General features: G+C 43.7%; 1 protein-coding gene across 2 annotated transcripts in view; it reads right to left on the bottom strand.

The window, feature by feature from the left end:
* The window catches only part of DENND2A (DENN domain containing 2A), a 103,662-nt gene that overhangs the window by 41,483 nt on the left and 40,184 nt on the right, over positions 1-21,995 (bottom strand). For both annotated transcript variants that reach the window (XM_060305229.2, XM_030854005.3), the window contains 3 exons: positions 15,186-15,313; positions 13,448-13,569; positions 1,973-2,173 (listed from right to left, as the gene is read on the bottom strand). In XM_060305229.2, coding sequence (XP_060161212.1) covers positions 1,973-2,173; positions 13,448-13,569; positions 15,186-15,313 — 451 coding nt within the window. The remainder of the gene's footprint in view (positions 1-1,972; positions 2,174-13,447; positions 13,570-15,185; positions 15,314-21,995) is intronic.

The following is a 21,995-nucleotide window of genomic DNA, read 5'->3' as shown; positions in this document are numbered from 1 at the left end:
CTTGGGAGCACGGAGTCTCACCCATTGCGCCACCAGCGAAGTCCCTGTAATTAGTCATTTGTTTTCTTTTTAAACATTCCTTTGAAGAATTGTGTACTTCACCTTTACGACTAAAATTTTAATAAGATTTTGTTGTTGTTGTTGCTGATTTTTCTCCAGATTTGATTACACCTGCCAAACCCTACTTGAGTAAGTGCTTGGGCACTACGTAAGTGGGGAAACTCACTTCAATTTCAGGCAATAAAGTAAGAGGGACAAACTGCTGCTTGCAAGTTAAACTCATATGAAGTGGCAGAAATAGTTCTACCTTTATCTCCACCTCTCTATTTTTATATAAAATATGCACACATATTCTCTTCCCCTCAATCTCAAAAAATCTTTTTTAAATATTAAAATACTATAAAGGGGGAAGTGATGGGTAAAAGCGCAGGGGTAGAAGACAGAGGGTAAATGCTTACTAAGAGATACAGAGTCAGACTTAGAGTTGTATCAAAACTCTTTTAAATTCAGCTGATTTATTTGACTGTTCCTGTTTAATTTGCTAAAATAACAGTGAGGCTGTATAGATGTTAACAGCCACTTGTAATTATTTCACTATTGCAGGTTTTTGACATTACAGATATGTGTGAGTCATGCCAGAACAAGAAGAGGAGAGTTAAGACAGTGACTGAAAGACAGCCAAAGGGAGACAGAAAGCGATTCCACCAGGGGCGAAGGAGACTGGGATCCATGTACTAGTGGGAGCTCATTCAGCCAGCATCTAATGATCAAGATGCAACCTGCACTGTGCCCCAGGTGGCACGAGGCAACCAGGAGAACAGGAAGGGGAACGAGGCCTGACTCCTGCCCTCCATCAACAACACAAAGCAAGACATCTTCTCCCCTGTTCCACCTGCAACCCCGCTGCTGGGCTGCAGGTGACAGGTCTTCTCTTGCCGCCTGAGCCTAACCGCCCTCACCCTTCAGAATGCACTCTTTTTTTTGGCTGCGCTGTGCAGCTTGGGGAATCTTAGTTCCTCGAGCAGGGATCGAACCCGTGCCCCCTGTAGTGGAAGTGCAGAGTCTTAGCTACTGGACCTCCAGGGAAGCCCCCAGAATGCCCTCTTGATTGTCCAGGTGACTTAATTTCACTTGAATAAGAATGTCGGGGGCAGGGGTGATATTATGGCTCAAAACACTGATTAACCAAACTGGGTCAGGAGGGACTGGCTTGTGAAAATGTCCCTGGACTTTCAGGTCAACGGGTCACTTTGAGAAATCTGATGAAACCTACAGACAACCCACCCCCTCTTCCTTTTATCCCCCCCAAGCTCATCCATACAGTTTTACATGATTTTGTGGGTTTCATGATCCCCTAAAGTCCATCCATGGACTCTGAAATGAAGAATTCCTGCCCTAAAAGTTCCTGAGGGAAGTTGGTACCAAAGTGGCCAATGAAGAATGACAAGCACTGCAGGGGTTGGACTGAGCAAAGGAAATGTAACAGCAATAGCGGCCACATGAGATGCACATCCAAGCCCTTGGGCATGTTTTGCCTTTGGGGCTGAAAAGAGCCAGAAAAGATGTATTTTTGACAAGTGCTCCCTTGGAGCGCAGGCTCCATGCGGTGCCACCTCTGCGGTGGGAGGTGACGGAGTCTGAGCCAGAGCACAAGGGATGGAGCTCTGCTTTTTGAGGCCATGAAGGAGGGAGATGCAGCCCTTTGAGGCTGGGTCCTGGAAGCACAGGTTGGTATCCTAAGAGTGATAAAGGTAGGGAGAGGGATGGCTAAGAGGAAGGCTACAGGACCACCACAATTACTCTGACAAAGGGCCAGATATCTCAGCCTGCTGGCTTCACTGTGTCTACCCGGCCTGTGGTGAAGCAAGAAGAAGGGCTCAGTGATTTGATCTCTGCCCAGACTCCTCTGCAGCCTTCCTTTGCAGGGAAGGGGGAGTGCACATCTGAACATGAAGCTTGTTGCAAGCCTTACCTTGGGTATCTTTCTCTTCTTCCTGCCGTTCTGTGGGTCTCCGAGGTTAAAGAAAGTGTCATCAGGGCTGCTGGGGGTGGAGGGAGGGCTGATTTTAGAAGGGGACCCAGTGCCATCCCGACTCAGCTTCCTAGTGTCCAGCAGTTTGAAGTTCCTCCTTTCTGAATTTTGCCGGAAAAAAGCAGGTTTGGACAAGGACTGCTGTGAGGGGAGAGGAAAAAAGAAGAGTAAATAAATACAAAGGGACTAAATGAGAGGTAACTGGTGGTGGCAGTGATGGAGACCAAGAAGATCAAGAAGGGAAGCTGGTCTATGTTCCCAAGGGTATGTTGAGTCTGCCTATGCTATTCTTAAGTGCTCAATAAACACTTATCATTCAATTATGGAAAATGAGCATGATAAAGGATGCAAGTCTAATCCAGTCTCTTTTTAGACAAGTGGGAACTCACCTGGCTCAATCCCTTACTTTACAAATGAGGCTTTCTGATACAATGTACCGGGAGTTACAAGACCTAAGCATAGCTTTGTCCCTGCCACTGGTAAGCTGAGTGCCTTCTATACAAGGAATTTCACTTCTCCGGGCCTCAGTGTCTTATTTCTAAAAATGAGCTGCTTTAAGTTCAAAAGGCAAATAAAAAACCAATTAAAAAAATTTGCGACTTATAGAACTCATTTTTCTAATACATACTATATATTAATGAGAAGAAGACTAACAACTCAGAAGAAAAACAGGCAAAAGATGAGAATTGAAAGTTTACAGGAAAGGAAATATAACAACTTTTATATATATAAAAGATTCTTAGCTTCACTCAATCAGAAAAAAAAACATTAAAACTCCACTGAAGAAACATTAAAAATTTTTATTGGAGTATAGTTGATTTATACTGTTGTGTTAGCTTCTGCTGTGCAGCAAAGTGAATCAGTTATACATATACATATATCCACTCTTTTTTAGATTATTTTCCCGTATAGGTCTCATTATACAGTATTGAGTAGAGGCCCCTGTGCTATACAGTAGGTCCTTATTAGTTATCTATTTTATATATACTAGTGTGTATACGTTAATCCCAATCTCCCAATTTATCCCTAACCCCCAACCCCCCTGGTAACCATAAGATTGTTTTCTACATCTGTGACTCTATTTCTGTTTTGTAAATAAGTTCATTTGTACCTTTTTTTTTAGATTCCACATATAAGCAATATTATATTTGTCTTTCTCTGTCTGATTTACTTCACTCAGTATGACAATCTCTAGGTCCATCCATGTTGTTGCAAATAGCATTATTTCCTTCTTCTTTATGGCTAAGTAAAATTCCATTGTATATATGTACCACATCTTTTTTAAAAAAAATTAATTAATTTATTTATTTTTGGCTGCATTGAGTCTTCGTTGCAGTGCGCAGTCTTCTCATTGTGGTGGCTTCTCTTGTTGCAGAGCATGGGCTCTAGACGCGCAGGCTTTAGTAGTTGTGGCACGCAGGCTCAGTAGTTGTGGCGCACGGGCTTAGTTGCTCCGCGGCATGTGGGATCTTCCTGGACCAGGGCTCGAACCCGTGTCCCTGCATTGGCAGGCGGATTCTTAACCACTGAGGCACCAGGGAAGTCCCCCACATCTTTATCCATCCCTCTGTCGATGGGCATTTAAGTTGCTTCCATGTCTTGGCGATTATAAAGAGTGCTGCAGTGAACATTGGGGGTGCAAGTATCTTTTTAAATTATGGTTTTCTCCGGGTATATTCCCGGGAGTAGGATAGCTGGATCATAAGACAGCTCTATTTTTAGTCTTTTAAGGAACATCTATACTGTTCTCCATAGTGGCTGTACCAGTTTACATTCCCACAAACAGTGTAGGAGGGTTCCCTTTTCTCCATACCTCTCCAGCATTTACTGTTTGTAGATTTTAAAAAATTTATTTATTTATGGCTGTATTGGGTCATCGTTGCTGTGCACGGGCTTTCTCTTGTTGCGGAGAGTGAGGGCTACTCTTCGTTGCAGTGCGCGGGCTTTGCGTTGTGGTGGCTTCTCTTGTTGCGGAGCATGGGCTCTAGGCGTGTGGGCTTCAGTAGTTGCGGCGCGTGTGCTCAATAGTTGTGGCTCACAAGCTCTAGGGCGCAGGCTCAGTAGTTGTGGTGCATGGGCTTAGTTGATCCGCGGCATGTGGGATCTTCCCGAACCAGGGATCGAACCCGTGTCCCCGGCATTGGCAGGCGGATTCCTAACCACTGAGCCACCAGGGAAGTGTCTGTTTGTAGTTTTTTGATGATGGACATTCTGACTGATGTGAGGTGATACCTCATTCTAGTTTTGATTTGCATTTCTCTAAGAATTAGTGATGTTGAGCATCTTTTCATGTACTGAAGAAACATTTTTCAAAGATTAGCAAAGATTAAAAAATTTGATAACTCACTGTATTGATGAAAGTGAGGGAATAAAATCACTTTCACACTTTCATACACTGTTGGTGGGAATGGAAATTGGTACACCTCTACGGAGGGCAATCTAGCAGTGTCAACAAAAGTACAAATACATATATGCTTTGACCCAGTAATTCCACCTGTAGGAATTTGTCCTACTGATATGCTCATACTTATGCAAAGTTATATTGTACAAGGAAAGTCATATTATGCAAAGTATACCGTACACTGTGCCATGGTTTGTAAACACAAAATACTGGAAACAACCTACAGGCGTCGATGGAAGCTGGTCAAATTATGGTACATCCATAAAGTAGAATACAATGCAGGTATAAAAAAACTTAATGGACTGGTATGGAAGGTTCTCTCATTTATACATTGTTAAGCATAAAAGGTAAGGCGTAGAATAGCTGGTGTGTATGTGTTGGGGAGCTATTCTGCTGGTATAGGCATAGGACAGTTCTGGAAGGATACACAAAAAACTAACAGTGGTTGCTCTGGGGAGAGAGATAGGGGTGACATAAAGACTTTTCATTGATACTTTTCATACTAAAACTTCGAATGATATGAATGTAATAACTACTCAGCAAAATAAGGAAAATTAATAAAGATTTTAAACAACTTTGACCACATGTTCTCTAAAGGTACTTCCAGATGCATGTTTTATGATACCATAATTATAGCTGCAACGTCTCTTTTTAAAAATTACCTAATGAATTAGATGAGATAAAGGTATCTAGCAGAGTACCTGATACACAATAGGCATTCAGTGTAAGTTTTTCTTTAAGACATTGACATTTTTTCATACTTTAATGTTCTAACTGCATTTTTATTATATTGTTTATGTTCTTTTCCTGTTTATTCTTTGGGATCCTCGTGTTTTTATTATTATTTTGGATGAGCTCCCTATATAGAACAGATATGAACTATTTGTCAGTTTTGCTGCAAGTGTGTTTTTCCCGTGTGATTTGTTTGTATTTTTATTTTGGTTATGTGGAATTTTTCACATAGTTTTTTTTTTTTTTTTTTGGCCTCACTGCTTGCAGGATCTTAGTTCTGCGACCAGCGATCAAACCCAGGCCCACAGCACTGAAAGGTTGGAGTCCTACCCACTAGACCGCCAGAGAATTCCCCACATAGCATTTCTATGTATGAAAATCTGATCATCTTTTCCTTTGTGATAAATTTACTCTCTTCTTTCTTTCCCTAGAAAAACAATACCTTCTTAAAGGTTTAATATATATTTAATTCCATTTTCTTTTGGATGTTCTTAGTTTATTTTGAATATATTTTATTCATTAGTCCATTTGTAATTTATTTTATTGTATGTTAGTCTAAACTGATTTTTTCCTTCAAGCTAACTTATCCCTATTCCATTTAATAAATAAGCCTTTCTTTCTCTATCAATTTATAAGACCACATTTATCATATCTTAAACTCTCATAGAATAGTTTTATTTTGTTCCTTTGGTTTCTCCATTCTTACTTAGTTCCAAACAGTATGTATCAATAACTCCAGAACCTTTTTTTTTTTTTTTTTTTTTGCGGTATGCGGGCCTCTCACTGTTGTGGCCTCTCCCGTTGCGGAGCACAGGCTCCGGACGTGCAGCCTCAGCAGCCATGGCTCACGGGCTCAGCCACTCCGCGGCATGTGGGATCCTCCCGGACCGGGGCACGAACCCGTGTCCCCTGCATCGGCAGGTGGACTCTCAACCACTGCACCACCAGGGAAGCCCTCCAGAACCTTTTTAAAGATTTCCAGGAATAAAGACTCCCAGCCTTCCCAGGTGGCCTCCTCCTGTGTCATCATGGGTCTATAGGGAGCAATCACAAGCCCTGAGTAGAAGAGGCTGGCCTGACTTGCTCTCTATGGGCTTCTTAATAATTAAAGCAGCACAGAAGAAGGAATAATGACAAGCCTTCTTCAAGACCAAACTCCATCTGCAATGAAATCCAAGGAAATGGCCCCAGTTCTTTCACTGCATTGGAATCTCATACCAAATTGTTGGCAAAAAGCAGGTATCTGTTTTTATTAGAGATTTAGATTGTGATAGAGTTTGTTCAAAGAAGTTTTGACCTATGAAAAGGGCTGAGAATAAAGAAAACGGAAAGGAAGGAAAACACGGCACATGACTTTCTAAAGGCTGTGCAGAGACCTGGTGGAGGCTGTGTAGGGGTTGCATCTTCCAGGGGTCATGCTGCTGGAGAGGGGGCCTGGTGTGTCCCAGAGCACCCAAAGGAAGCCACCAAATGTCCAGGGAGTTTTCATGAGGGGGTGGAATTTCATTAGCTGCTTCTTTTTTTTTTTTAATATTTATTTATTTTATTTATTTTTGGCTGCATTGGATCTTCGCTGCTACACACGAGCTTTCTCTAGTTGCGGCGAGGGGGGGCTACTCTTCGTTGTGGTGCGCGGGCTTCTCATTGCGGTGGCTTCTCTTGTTGCGGAGCACGGGCTCTAGGCGCACAGGCTTCGGTAGTTGTGGCACGTGGGTTCAGTAGTTGTGGCATATGGCCTCTAGAGCACAGGCTCAGTAGTTGTGGTGCATGGGCTTAGTTGCTCCGTGGCATGTGGGATCTTCCTGGACCAGGGCCCAAACCCGTGTCCCCTGCATTGGCAGGCGGATTCTCGACCACTGCGCCACCAGGGAAGCCCTCATTAGCTTCTTTTTTTTTTTTTTTTTCTCATTAGCTTCTTAACTGATAAAAAGGCTTAGTGGGCTGTCGGGGAGAGCATTATCATGTATAACAAGCACAATCTGAGAACAGGAATAGAGTCAAGAGCAAATAAAACCAAGAGTATCTTCGGGGTTTACAGCCAGTGCAGTGAAACAGATGGAAAGATGGTCAACAATGAAGACAGAATTGCCTGTAGAAGGCCTTTGAAAGTGAGGATATGAAGCCAGCAGGAATCAGCAAGTTTTTTCTAAAAGGCCAGACAGTAAATATATTAGGCTTTGTGGCCTATACTGTCTCTGTCACAACTACTCAACGCTGCCACTGTAGTGCAAAAACAGCCATAGACAATATGTAAACAAATGAGCTTGGTTGTGTTCCAATAAAACTTTCTTTACAAAATCAGGCAACCATCAGCAGTTTGCCAAACTTGAACTATAGTATAAAAGGAAAGTCACTGCAGGACCCTAGGAATGATTGTGTCAGACTATGGTCCAGAGAAGATCCCAGCTTTTGATCAGAGCACCTCAGACCGACAAGCCCTGATGATAACACACCCATCCTATGGTGTCTCTATGGAGTAATCTCTATGGAGGAGCCTAGCTCTGCTGCAGCAGAGTCTCCCTAACCTTAGAAATATTTGATTTGCAATGGACTCAACCAAAGATCTGTAGTGTCCAAAAGGGAAAAGCAGACAAGAACCCTCTGTTGAAACCTCTTATTTCAGGAGACAGTATGATGGGCCCTAGCCAGGGAGCATACACTGGGAGGAGGGGGCGACAAGGAAGCTACGTGCCTTCTGCCTCGAAGAGGGAGCTGACCTGGACTCAGCCAGAGTTCATTCACCCTTCTTGTCTGTGAATGGTGGCTAATGGCTTAACTCCTTCCACTCCTCGAATGTCCCTGTCCTACTGCCTCAGGAGACTGACCGCAGGAGACTGAAAGGGTCCTTGATATAAAATATCCCATCTCCTCTTTTACCTATCTCAACCTGACTCCTACTCTCTTCTACAGAGGCCTCCCCCAGGAAGTAGTCAGATGCCATTCACACACACGTACACATTTGTTCACATATGCCCACAGGTACACATATTCACATGAATACATAGAAGCTCCCTTAACTATACATACATAGAGATACACAGGAAAGCATACACACACGTTCCAACAATTGGGACATTACGCTAATGTAAAGTAATGGCATTACATTAAATGATGGCATACCATGCAGGCAATACAAGTTGTTTTTAAAAATAAAGTTAATGACATGGGGAAACACTCATGATAAATGTAAAAGAGCAGCAAAAATGTATATACAACATCATCCCAAATCTTTTTTTCATGTACACACACACACACACACACACACACACACACACACAGTGTGACATGGTCTGGAAGGAAGTAAACCAAAGTGTTAACAGTGGTTTTCTCTGGGTGTTGGGATTACATGCAATTTATAAAAATACTTTAAAAACACACACACACACACATAATAACAATCTATTATAGAAAAAAATATAGGTGAGTACAAAGAAAAAATAAAAATTCCCAATTACAGATGAGTTTTTTTAAGATTACACATTTTGGTATTTAAAAAGAATTTTATAATGAGAATGTTCTGCTTTTAGAAAATGAGGTTATTTTATAAAGAACACATATTGAGGGACTTCCCTAGTGGTGCAGTGGATAAGAGTCCACACTCCCAATGCAGGGGGCCTGGGTTTGATCCCTGGTCAGGAAACTAGATCCCACATGCATGCTGCAACTAAGAGTTCACATGCCGCAACTAAGGAGCTGGCAAGCTGCAACTAAGGAGCCCAGGAGCCACAACTAAGGAGCCCACGTGTTGCAACTAAGACCTGGCGCAACCAAATTAAAAAAAAAACACACATATTGAAAAGCATAATTCTTTTTCTTTAAATTAAAAAAAATTTTTAAACTTATTTACTTATTCATTTGGCCGCTCCGGGTCTCAGTTGTAGTATATGGGCTCTTAGTTGCAGTATGTGGGATCTAGTTCCCTGACCAGGGATCGAACCCGTACCCCCTGCATTCGGAGTGCAGACTCTTAGCCACTGGACCACCAGGGAAGTCCCTGAAAAGCATAATTCTATCTATTTAGCAAACACACATAAATAGTAGTTATGTTGCAGGCACTAATCTAAGTGGTTTACAATAATTAATTTGATTAATCTTCATAAGACCCCCTAAGAGGAGTGTACAATTATCATTCCGTATTTTTACCAACGACATACAGATGTATAGAGATAAGATTATTTGCCCAAAGTCACAGAACTAGCAAGTGGTCTAGGTAAGTTTTGAATGGAGGCAGTCAGGCTCCAGAACCTGCACACCTGACCAGATACGGTCTCTACGTAGCCGCAGCTAAGTAACAGATGATTTGTTGGTGGCAGATGGTGTGGGTAAGCTACCCAGGCAACCAGAGAATGCCAGTTAGTGACTTTTCCCACTTAGGTGTCAATACATAAGAAAGAGTATCTCATATTAGCCTAGATTTCCTTTATTACAAAAAACAGTTCCTACCATATTCACTGTGCTATTCTACATTTGGGAATGGTGGGTGACACATAGCAAGAAAAGAAAACGGCCCCTTCTCAGGAGCTTGCATTGTGTGTTTGTAAGTGTCAGCATCTGCCCCCAGCTGCACGTCTCTCCTTGTTGAGGAAAATCTGTCCAGTTGACCCTTACTTCTCTACTGGGACTAGGCACAATCTAATTAAATAAAAATCCTCAAATATGTTTTAGGACTTTTCTGTGGCTGGTAGAGGAGGTTGTCACGGAAAGACTGCTTCAGTAAGTTCTCAGTCCCAGATGCAGCCCAGATGTGGCAGATGCTCCATGAATATTGATGAGCTAAATGGAGGAGGTGGAGAAGTCTGCAGCTGTCCCCCAGAACGGGGACACAAACCAGACACCCAGATGTAGGAAGGCAGAGAACTGAGCATGACACAGAGTCTTGCTAATGACTTGCAAAGGCCCAAAATGCCTGCAAGTATCTGTGGCAATCAGACATGTGCATTGGGCAACTGGATTCTCTTTCTGCAGGATAGCTGCCTCTGGACTTCAAGTTCTCATTGACATGATTACCTACTGTGCTTTACTGTTTTGGGGACAGGGGACCTAGGTTTTCTCTAGCCTGGCAGGAAGGGGAAGAAAAGGGCTGCTAAGCCTTTATTTTCTGGTAAGAGGGAGGAGCACCCAGTTCTGCAGGCAGAGCTGCTTTGGACAGATGTTTTCCATTGTTCCTAAGAGGCCATGCAGTTCACTCCCTGCATGAAGTGGGGTAGAACTGAGTAAGACACGAAGGGGGCAGACTGGGTATGATAGCCTTCTTTTTCTTTTTTTAAATTTTTATTGGAGTATAGTTGATTTACACTGTTGTGTTAAGTTTCTGCTGTACAGCAAAGTGAATCAGTTATACATATACACATATCCACTCTTTTTTAGATTCTTTTCCCGTATAGGTCATTACAAAGTACTGAGTATAATTCCCTGTGCTATATACAGTAGGTCCTTATTAGTTATCTATTTTATATATACTAGTGTGTATATGTCAATCCTAACCTCCCAATTTATCCCTACCCCCCCACCTTTCCCCCTGGTAACCATAAAATTATTTTCTACATCTGTGACTCTATTTGTTTTGTAAATAAGTTCATTTGTTCCATTTTTTTTAGATTCCACATAAAAGTGATATCATATGATATTTGTCTTTCTCTGTCTGACTTATTTCCCTCAGTACGACAATCTCTAGGTGCATCCATGTTGCTGCAAATGGCATTATTTTGTTCTTTTTTATGGCTGAGTAATATTCCATTGTATATATGTGCCACATCTTCTTTATCCATTCTTCTGTCGATGGACATTTAGGTTGCTTCCATGTTCTGGCTATTGTAAACAGTGCTGCCATGCATAGTGGGGTGCATGCATCTTTTCAAATTATGGTTTTCTCCAGGTATATTCCCAGGAGTGGGGTTGCTGGATCATATGATAGTTCTATTTTTAGTTTTTTAAGGAACCACCGTACTGTTTTCCACAATGGTTGTTAACAATTTACATTCCCACCAACAGTGTACAGGAGGGTTCCCTTTTCTCCATACCCTCTTCAGCATTTGTTGTTTGTAGACATTTCACCAAAGAAGACCTACAGATGGCCAAGCGGCACATGAAAAGATGCTCAACATCACTAATTATTAGAAAAATGCAAATCAAAACTACAATGAGGTATCACCTCATGCCGGTCAGAATGGACATCATCGAAAAGTCTACAGACAGCCTTCTTCTTCTAAGCCAGACTTATCCACTGTGGGAAATGAAGGATTCCCTAAATGTTGAAGACATCCACATTCCAATGAAAATATAAACAACACATTTCAAAGGCAAGTAGAAACTATTTGCTAATTATTGGTTGTCATGGATTATTCATGATGACACTCTTTTCCATAGGAGGAGAAAGCAGCAGTTAATTGGTTTTGGCAAGTATTGCAGCAATTGACTTGGGTGGGTAAGATCCACCCTTCATGAAAGGTTCTACCTTCCACCCTCTTGAAGAAGATTCCCTTTGTGACTATCATGTCTCATGTGTATACACCCCGCCCGCCAGCAAATCCTGACCTCGAGTGGAGCCCAGAGAGGAAGATGGCTTCTTTTCTTAGGCTGGAAACAGATCCTTTCAATGGGATTTAAACGGACACTTGCAGCCTGGATTTGGTCTTCCTTGATTTAATTTCTTCAACAACTAAACCATTGTATAACAACTACTTATGGAAGACACAAAGAAAACAAATATATACTTCCTGACCTTGAAGAATTTACAATCTAGTTGGGGAGATGTTTTAAAGATATTTTACGTGACCTAAATCAGAATTCAAACCATCAAAGTAAGAGATATCATAAGACAGTATATACAGTTTGATGTGAAATGAATGCTTAGCCCACTGAGTGTTGCAGGCAAGTACAGGGGGAACAAGTCCCAGGGACTGGGATGACCTGGAACCTTCCTGAAGGAGGCATGATTGAACTGGGCCTTAAAGGATGGGAAGGGAGAGGTCCAGGCAAGAGCCAAGGGCAGAGGTAGAAATGACCTAGCACAGGGGTGGGCAAGTTACGGCCTATGGGCCACATCTGGCCCACCACCTGTTTTTGTACAGGCCATGAACCAAGAATATTTTCACTTTTAAATGGCTAAAAAATATATATATATATTTCATGACACATGAAAATTATATAAAATCTAACTTCAGTGTCCATAAATAAAACACAGCTTCACTTACTGGTTTGCATATAGTCTGCGGCTGCTCTGCACCGCGATGGCAGCACTGAGTAGTTACAACAGAGATCATATATCATCATATATAACCAGATCTCTGGTTCTTTAGAGAAAAAGTTTGCTGATCCTGGGGCTACAATATCAGAGGGGCAGTTAGTAGGCTTTGGCTGGAGAGAAGATTTTGTACATAGAAACTGCGAGAAATGGTAACCAGGGATCAATTATGAAGGAAGTTTAATGCTATGCTAAAGAATATGAATTCATACTAATCTGTTCTCTGTTCCTACAATTTTGTCCTTTCAAAAATATTATATAAACGGAATCATGTAGCATGTAACTCTATGGGAGTGGCTTTTTTCACTTGCCATCATTCTCTGGAGATTTATCCAGGTTGCTGTATACATCAATAGCTTATTCCTTTTTATTGATGAACAGTATTCCATCATATGAATGTACTATACTATATGTAACTGTTCACCCACTGAAGGATATTGGGGTTGTTTCCAGTTGGGACCATTATAAATAAAACTACATACGCAAAAAAAAAAAAAAAGAATATGAACTCAGTTCTGTAGGCAATGTGTTGATGTTATCATGTATGTGAATATAGTAATATTATCTGTATGCACATAGTACAAAACTGCAAAAGGTTCAAAAAGATATTCTGTGAAAATGTCAGTCTTCTTTCCTGACCTCCAGATACTCAGACACTCAGACAACTCCACAGAGGTACCCACTTACTCATTCTTAGGGACCCTTACAGAGATATTCTAGTACATTCACAAACATATATGAGTTTGTTTTATGTCAGGACATTCTTCTTTATAGCTGTATAACATGGATGTACTATCTTATTTACTCAGCTGGGGAGAATTCTGACCTAGAAGCTAAAATGACACTTTAGAAAGCCTTGTTGAGCAGAGGGGTTCCAAGAGAACTAGAGGCAGGAAGAGGAGGCAGGCTGCCGATGTGTAAATCCAGGAGCCTGGCAGTGAGGGTGGCCTGGCATTCCAGTGTGACCCAGAACTCCAGCCTGCTCAAGGCCGTGGTGCTGGGGACCCCTCTCCCCCACTGCTCCTCTGGGGGCTCATACCTTGGTGGGTGTGTCAGGGATGGAAGAGGTGGGAGAACCTGGAAAATTCAAGACACACTTCTTCCCGAGGCATCGACCATGTAACTCAACGTCCTCATAAGGATTTTCCTTCATTGGTGGATCTGCAGTCAAAGGCAACAGATTAGAAACTGGGAACACTAAGGAAGTTCTCCTTATCAGATCACGACCCAACACCTTATCAGGTCTCTCCTTGTGGGGATGTCTGTTGTCTTGCTATCCATTTAACCTTCCTCTTGGTAACAGACCTTGGTTTTCACTGGGATAACTCCCTGACTCCCCATTCTTAGAAATGTGAGATTAACTCCACTCCCAGTTTCAGGGTTTAAGCCAATCTGAGTATCCCGAATCCCTGCCTCAGTGACCAGCTCTGGGAAGGGCTCATATTCCAAGCCTAAGCCAATTGCTGCATGGCATTCCTGGGCTCTGAAGGTGAACAAGGGACCTAAATCAGTCTCATCAGAGTGAACCTCAGGATGTTTGTTGGGACTTGCAGGACACAGGCTTTCCTTTCTCGCTGCAAGGCACAGCTTCTGGGGAGCCAACGGCAGCCATCATGGGGATCGTGGGAAACCTGCTGAGAATGGAGCTAACATGAGAGATAAGAAATGAGGAAGAAAAAGACAGTTCTGGTCACATGAGCCAACAAACTCCCTTTGTTGTTTCAGCTGGGTTTTCTGTTCCTTGTAACTGAAAGCTTCTCTGTCAGGTACACACTGCTAAGAGACGTCTAGATCTCATACCCACTTTGGATTTGGGAAGCCTACTGCTTTGGCAGGAACCCATCTCTGGCAGCTTGGACACAGCAACTCAAATAGCTCGGCTTAGTGTACGCCCTTCCTTAAGTCTCATGTTTCCTCCTACCATGGAGTTTCTTCTAGTGTTGATGACTGCATGCATGTAAGTACATGTATATATGCCTGCTCTGCCCCTTGCATAGGGACACAGAAGGGTTTCTTCCTCAGCTCATTTCTCGCCCACTGCCGCCCTCAACATATGCAGACACGGTCTGGGTCTACACCTTACTGAAACTGTGATCCTCCCTGGAGATTATTTAACTCACCAAACCTAAATGCACAAAAGCTCTGTGAATCTGAGCCCCATTTTGGAATCACAGAATTCTTTAGAGCAAGGCCAAAGTTACTTTTTAAATAGAAGACATTCATTTCAGTCTGAATTGTGATGCCGTTACTGCCACATTCCTACAGTTTTGGAAAGAGTACGGTGGTCTTTGGTTTTCTTTCATTCAGTAATCCCTACAATTCACTGAGAGCCTCTTATAAACCAGGTATTTTACATACCATTTTCTTCAGCCCTCAAACAACCCTGTAAAGTAGCTGTCACCCTCCCTAGTACAGAGATGAGAGAATTGAAGTTCAGAGATGTTAAGTCACCAGCTTAATGTCACACAGCTAACAAGTAGCAGAGCCAAGATTCAGTCATGGATATTGAGGCTCCAGGTCTCATGTGCTTCCCGCTGTATCACGCTGCCTCCTTGGCCGTTCATCGCCAGCCCTTCCTCCCCACTCCAGCCCATTTTTCTCTCATGTATTTCACCATGGGTCACTCTTCCACCCACCTACCTGATCTCTCATTCATTTGAGTACATGTTTGTCTTTGAGTGTGACTGTGTGTGTGTGTGTGTATTTCAAGCAGCTAGCCCCATTTCCTCCCTCTTCCTTCTCATAGACAGACTCACTCAAACATTTTGGCCTCTTACCTAGAATGTCCTCATAGACGTTCTCCTCCGATAAAGTGCGTGTGAGCCCCAGCTTAGTCTGTGCGTACCAGTCCACCCTGCTGTTCTCAGAGGAAGACTGCAGTAAGTCTTCAAACTCATAGGACTTTCTGGGTTGTACAAGGTGGGAAGAAAAAAAACGAGAACTCAAATCAAATTAGGCTGGTTCAGAGAATACATGCCAAAATGTTTTTTTTTCTTGCAAAAATTTCCAATACTGAAATCAACTCTGTTCTTTATAAGAAAGTGTGAAAATCCTCAAATACGAGATGTGGTTTTTACTTGTGAGAATGTTTATGCTATTATGCCAGCTAAAGATAGTAAAGTATACATATAAAATACAATCCCAACTTTGTAAGCAAACATGTACATAGAAGATAAAAAGAAGAGAAGTGAAACATAGAGCTGCTATCTCAGGACTGAGGGACGACTGGTGTCTTCTCTTCACTTTTACTTTTCTGGATTTTTCAAATGTTCTAGTGTTTACAGAGCACACATTAATAAACACAAAGGAGTAGTAATGGCCAATTCAGAGCAGACAAGAAGCCTGAGCACCTTCCCCTTCTCTCACCCAAGTGGTTATCAGAAACCCAAGGGCCAGTTGAGGCACCCCACGCCACCCTGAGATCTGTGCAAATGTGCCCGGGGCTCTGTCTGGGGCCTGGCTCACCGCCACCCTCCCCCCCATCTTACATCCACACAGGCTGTCCCTGTTCTGCTGGTATTGACTCTACTGTGAAATCTAGCCCCTTCTCCAGCTCACACACACACACACACACACACACACACACGGCCAGTCACCTTGAGTTTCTAAGATCTTTTGTAACTCTATGGAACACTTGGGAGATCATGAGGTGGGTCATATTATGAAACATACAAAACATCACCCATCTCACAGGTTCACTCCACCTCCCCCCTTTTTCTTCTCTCTCTATCCTTCTCCAAAGTAACCCACAACTTCTCCCTGTTGGAGCAGAACAGTCCTGCCCACTCAGGCTCCAGAGGCTCACCTTCTTCTGGCCCCAAGCAGATTTATCAGGAATTTCTGCTGAACACACCTGGGCCTTCTGTGAATGGAATTTAGGTGAACATGCAGTCCACCCACGTTAAACAGGGCACATCCCTGAGCTGACTTGGTCCTGGCCCCTCACTCCTTCTGGTACAGGGCCCAGATGCTCACAACCCTCCTCTGGCTCCGCAATCACCGCTCTTCTCTCTCACTGTGTTCACATGTGTCTAGTACAGTGTTCTGCGCATGCCAGATGGCACATTGCAGCTAACTGCTGTGAAATGCAGAGCGTCCTCGTTTCCTCACCCACACTTCCAGCCCTGGGAGAAAGTGCCCCTCTGGTGGCTCTAGGATTAAACAAATCTGGACACAGATCCCGAATCCCTCATTCACAAGTCTTTTCAACTTGGATAAACTACCTGAGCTCAAACTCAGTGTCCTGATTTGTAAAAATAGTAATTATCTCATAGGACTGTCCATAGAACAGAGGACGTTTGTAAAGTCCTTGGCACCTAATAAGCCCTCAACAAATGTTAGCTATTATTATCTGTCGTGGTGCTATTAGTTATTTATGCAGCCAGGGCTTTATATGAACATTTACTGTGTGGGAGGCACTGTGCTCAGGGTTTGGAAAATGAGGACTAAAACAGCCAGAGTCTGTGCCTCAAAGAGCTTACATTCTAGGGAGGAAGACAATGTTCAACCAGCTCACACACAGATAAACAGAATTATAAACTGGGTTAAGTTCAGTGATGGAAAAGCACAGGTTGCGAGGATGTCGAGGAAGGCTCAATGTAGGTTGTGGGATGCATCAAGGGAGGGCTCAATGAGAAAGTCACTCATTGAAGCTGAGCCTTGAAGGATAAAAAGAACTTAGTCGGGGGAAGAGCATTCCAAAAAGAGGGAAAAGCATGTGGGAAAGTCCTGAGTCTACAGAGAGAGCTCGGTGCATTTCAGGAAACGGCAGACAGACGGACACCACGGCTGGGCTGCAGGGAACAGGGTGGAGAGTGCCAGGCAATGAGACAGCAGAACCAAGCAGAGGCCATCTGCCTGCTTTCCAAGCTTTGGGGATTTCTTGCATTTGAAATCTTTCCCTCTCCACTAGCTTCTTTCTCTCCTTCTTTAACATGCACAGGTTTCCTCTATCTTAAAAAGCTTTCATTTGGAGCAATGACCTTTGTGGTTCTGCTATTTCTCACCTTCCTTGCCAAAAAAAAATTTTTTTTTTTTTTTTTTTTGCGGTACGTGGGCCTCTCACTGCTGTGGCCTCTCCCGTTGCAGAGCACAGGCTCCGGACGCGCAGGCTCAGCGGCCATGGCTCACGGGCCTAGCCGCTCCGCGGCATGTGGGATCTTCCCGGACCAGGGCACGAACCCGTGCCCCCTGCAACGGCAGGCGGACTCCCAACCACTACGCCACCAAGGAAGCCCTTGCCAACATTTTTAACTAAAGGGAGGGGAGGATGAGCAGAGATTATTCTCTTAGTTTACCACAGTTCACTCGTTTTCCTTTCCCTTACCCTCTCAACCTGTCCGTGTGCATCCCTTTCCTGAAATTCCTCTCTTAGTTTACCACAGTTCACTCGTTTTTCTTTCCCTTACCCTCTCAACCTGTCTGTGTGCATCCCTTTCCTGAAATTCCTCCTAAAGGTCACTAGTGAGTTTCTGGTAGAACCTAACAACTTTCTCGGTCCTTTCACTACGTGACACCACTTGGTTTCTACAGCATAAGGTAGCAGTGCTCAAAGTGCAATCTGTGGGCCAGAGCTGGGGTGCCAACTGTTTCCGGTCCTTGACAAGGTAAGTACAGAAATTGAGAGAAAGCGTTTAGGAACTTTTCAAACAATTTGACAGAATGAACTTAAAAAAAAAACACAAAAAAACTGAGGTTTGTATACTGACGTCTTTTTTCATTACATTCCTCTGGTAATTCTTTTTTTTATTATATTTTACAGAAGTATCTTTTGGCAAAGGGTTGGAAACACCTGCAAACCGGCCCCCCTGATGGTTTGAGGAGGCGGGTGCAGAGCTGCCCTAACTCTACTTGCCTTGTCAGACCGCTCTTCCTGGGCTTGCACTGGCAGCTCTCTACCTCTTCCTCTTTCTGGGCTATAGGTATTTCCCAAAGCTTCTCCTCTTCAGGCTTCATACTTTTTTCTTTTTGGCTGCACTGCACAGCTTGCGGGATCTTAGTTCCCCGACCCGGGATTGAACCTGGGCCCACAGCAGTGAAAGTGCCGAGTCCTAACCACTGGACAACCGGGGAATTCATTGGGTTCTATACTTTAATATCTGCACAACTGAATTCATCACCCCTTATCTCCACCCCACCCTCATTCCTTTATGAACTTGAACGCGGCACTTAGGACAGGAGCACAAAGATGGGCTTCTAGGCTGGAGCTCTATGGCCTTAAGTCAGGTCACAAGGCTGAAACCGTCACCAGTGCCCCAGGGTTCTGACTTATGAAAAGAAGTTTGTGCCCCAAAAAAGGGATACTAATCCATGAGCCCCTTCTTTCTCCCCTTGAGGTGTCCAGCGGGGAGAGGAAGGACTGAGTTTCAGAGCTCTCGCAGATGGGACCTGGGGGAAAGCAGGTCTGAGCCGTTTTCTCTAAGATGGGAATGGGTTGTGCTGTGACCCCACTCTGAACATTTTCTAGTCCAGTTTCCATTAGCCCAGGCTGGCAACAGCCAGGCAGCTGATTGGGGCTGGAGGTGTGGCCCAGAACTCCTGGGTTTCCCCTGCTGAGCAAACCAAGTTACGTTAGCTAGTCCTCAGCATGTACGCTCCGTGGTAGGGAAAGTGCAAACTGTTCAGAGACCACAGAATCATTCATTCAGTACTTACTGTGTACTGACCAAGTGCTTGTCTTGGGTCAGCACATTCAAACTTTACAACAACCTTGTGAAAGATTACTATTATTATACACATGTTATGCATGAGAAAACAGGTATAGAGACATAAGGTAAATTGCTCAAAGTCACTTTGGGAGAACCCAGGAAATCTGGTTAGAGATTGGTGCTCTTAAAAAGACAGGCACTGGACTTCCCTGGTGGCACAGTGGTTAAGAATCCGCCTGCCAATGCAGGGGACACAGGTTCAAGCCTTGGGCGGGGAAGATCCCACACGCTGCGGAGCAACTAAGCCCGTGCTCCACAACTACTGAGCCTGCGCTCTAGAACCCACGAGCCACAACTACTGAAGCCCGTGTGCCTAGAGCCCGTGCTCTGCAACAAGAGAAGCCACCGCAATGAGAAGCACGCGCACTGCAACTAGAGAAAGCCCATGCTCAGCAAGGAAGACCCAACACAGCCAAAAATACATAAATTAAAAAAAAAAAAAAAAAAAGACAGGCATTATGCAGAGCACACAAGTAAGGCAAGGCAGGAGGAAAGCTGCAGTCACAGTCCCCAGATTAAATCAGGTCGAGTTTCCAAAGTTTACTGTTAGGAACTTGAACTATTTTTTTGTTTTTTATTTGGCTGTGTGGCTTGTGGGATCTTAGTTCCCCAATCAGGGACTGAACCAGGGGCCCTCGGCAGTGAGAGCACGGAGTCCTAACCACTGGACCGCCAGGGAATTCCCAAACTAATTTCCTCTATAAAACCATATTACACATTACTGAGCATTGCCCAGGCAAGCCCTCTATTTCCCATAATGTAACTAAACTATACGATGAAGAGATGCTATGAACCCTCACAGGGAAAAGAGAGGACAGGTGGGGAGTCACTTCACTGGGAGCTGAGCAGTTTCTGCCACAATAGCAGGAAGTCCACTCCCAGCAGCAGAGGGAGAGGGTGGTGGCCACTGCCTACAGTTAAAGCCTTGACTGCCTGGGATTCCAGCATGACGTTGGCTAAGGTGGGCCTTTTCTTTGATTGCAGAAAGGGGCTGCAGCTGTGCCTTGCTTTGCCACGGAGAGAGCTCTATCGTTATTTATTTATCATAAATTTATTTATTTATTTTTGGCTGCGTTGGGTCTTCATTGCTGAGCGCATGCTTTCTCTAGTTGTGGTGAGTGGGGGCTACTCTTCGCTGCAATACATGGGCTTCTCATTGTAGTGGCTTCTCTTGTTGTGGAGCACGGGCTCTAGGCACGCGGGCTTCAGTAGTTGTGGCTCGCGGGCTATAGAGAGCAGTCTCAGTAGTTGTGGTGCACAGGCTCAGTTGCTCCACCGCATGTGGGATCTTCCCAGACCAGGGATCGAAAGCGTGTCCGCTGCATTGGCAGGCGGATTCTTAACCACTGTGCCAAGAGGAAAGCCCTATCACTATTTATTTTTTAAATTTTATTTATTTATTTATGGCTGCGTTGGACTTTGTTGCCGCGCGCGGGCTTTCTCTAGTTGCGGCAAGCGGGGGCTACTCTTCATTGCGGTGCGCAGGCTTCTCATTGCAGTGGCTTCTGTTGTTGCGGAGCACGGGCTCTAGGTGCGCAGGCTTCAGTAGTTGTGGCTCGCGGGCTCAGTAATTGTGGCTCGTGGGCTCTAGAGCACAGGCTCAGTAGTTGTGGCGCATGGGCTTAGTTGCTCCGCAGCATGTGGGATCTTCCTGGGCCGGGGCTCGAACCCGTGTCCCCTGCATTGGCAGGCGATTCTTAACCACTGCGCCAGCAGGGAAGCCCTATCATTATTTATTTTAATTTTTTAAATTTTTATTTATTTATTTTTGGCTGTGTTGGGTCTTCGTTGCTGTATGCGGGCTTTCTCTAGTTGCGGCGAGCAGCGGCTACTCTTCGTTGTGGTGCACGGGCTTCTCATTGCAGTGGTTTCCCTCATTGTGGAGCACGGGCTCTAGGCACGCGGGCTTCAGTAGTTGTGGCACGCAGGCTCAGTAGTTGTGGCTCACGGGCTCTAGAGCACAGGCTCAGTAGTTGTGGCACACGAGCTTAGTTCCTCCATGGCATGTGGGATCTTCCCGGGCCAGGGATCGAACCCGTGTCCCCTGCATTGGCAGGCGGATTCTCAATCACTGCGCCACTGGGGAAGCTCCATTATTTATTTTTAAAAATATCATTTGAGGTACCAGTGAAGCAATATTTTTATAGGTCAAATTTTAAAATAATAAAATTATTAAAAAATAATATCTGAATATTAGTTCAAATGTTTTAATAATAAATGACCTGGGAGACGCAAGAGGGAAGAGATATGGGAACATATGTGTATGTGTATACTGATTCACTTCGTGAATCAAAGTGAATATGTATATGTGTAACTGATTCACTTTGTTATAAAGCAGAAACTAACACACCACTGTAAAGCAATTATACCCCAATAAAGATGTTAAAAAAAAATAATAATAAATGCCCTAACAATAAAGATGTTTGTATGCTAAAGGCTCTCCAAGTCCCAGCGGATGGCTCACTTATTTAGAGCATATGTGGCACAATCAAGAATCTGGATCATCTGTTGGGGTTTGTTAGGATGGGATTAGCCTGTAATCCAAATGGCTGCTGTCAGATACCCTGGGATTTCAAGCTATAGTTTGAATTTTTTTTACGATCCTTCCATATTTCTGAGAACAAGATGCTGAAACAAGATATCAGCCATATTTTGCATTTGATTACCAACACATAAAAGGTACCACCAATCTAAACAGTATTAGAAAAACCCACTTTTAAAATGTTACAAACTTCCATTAATAAAAAAAAAAAGGCTGATTAGAGGATGGTTATTCACAGTGCAAAACTCTTATTTAATTTGCAAAAGAATTCATCACAGGATTTCTTAAATAGTAGTTCCATTTCTGTATTAAAATGTTGGGTTTTAGCTGGTTAATTC

This window comes from Globicephala melas, chromosome 9, assembly GCF_963455315.2.
Source record: "Globicephala melas chromosome 9, mGloMel1.2, whole genome shotgun sequence".
In the NCBI taxonomy this organism is placed as follows: Eukaryota; Metazoa; Chordata; class Mammalia; order Artiodactyla; family Delphinidae; genus Globicephala; species Globicephala melas.
Note: the sequence above shows the minus strand (reverse complement) of the source record. Positions and strands in the feature narration are given on the sequence as shown.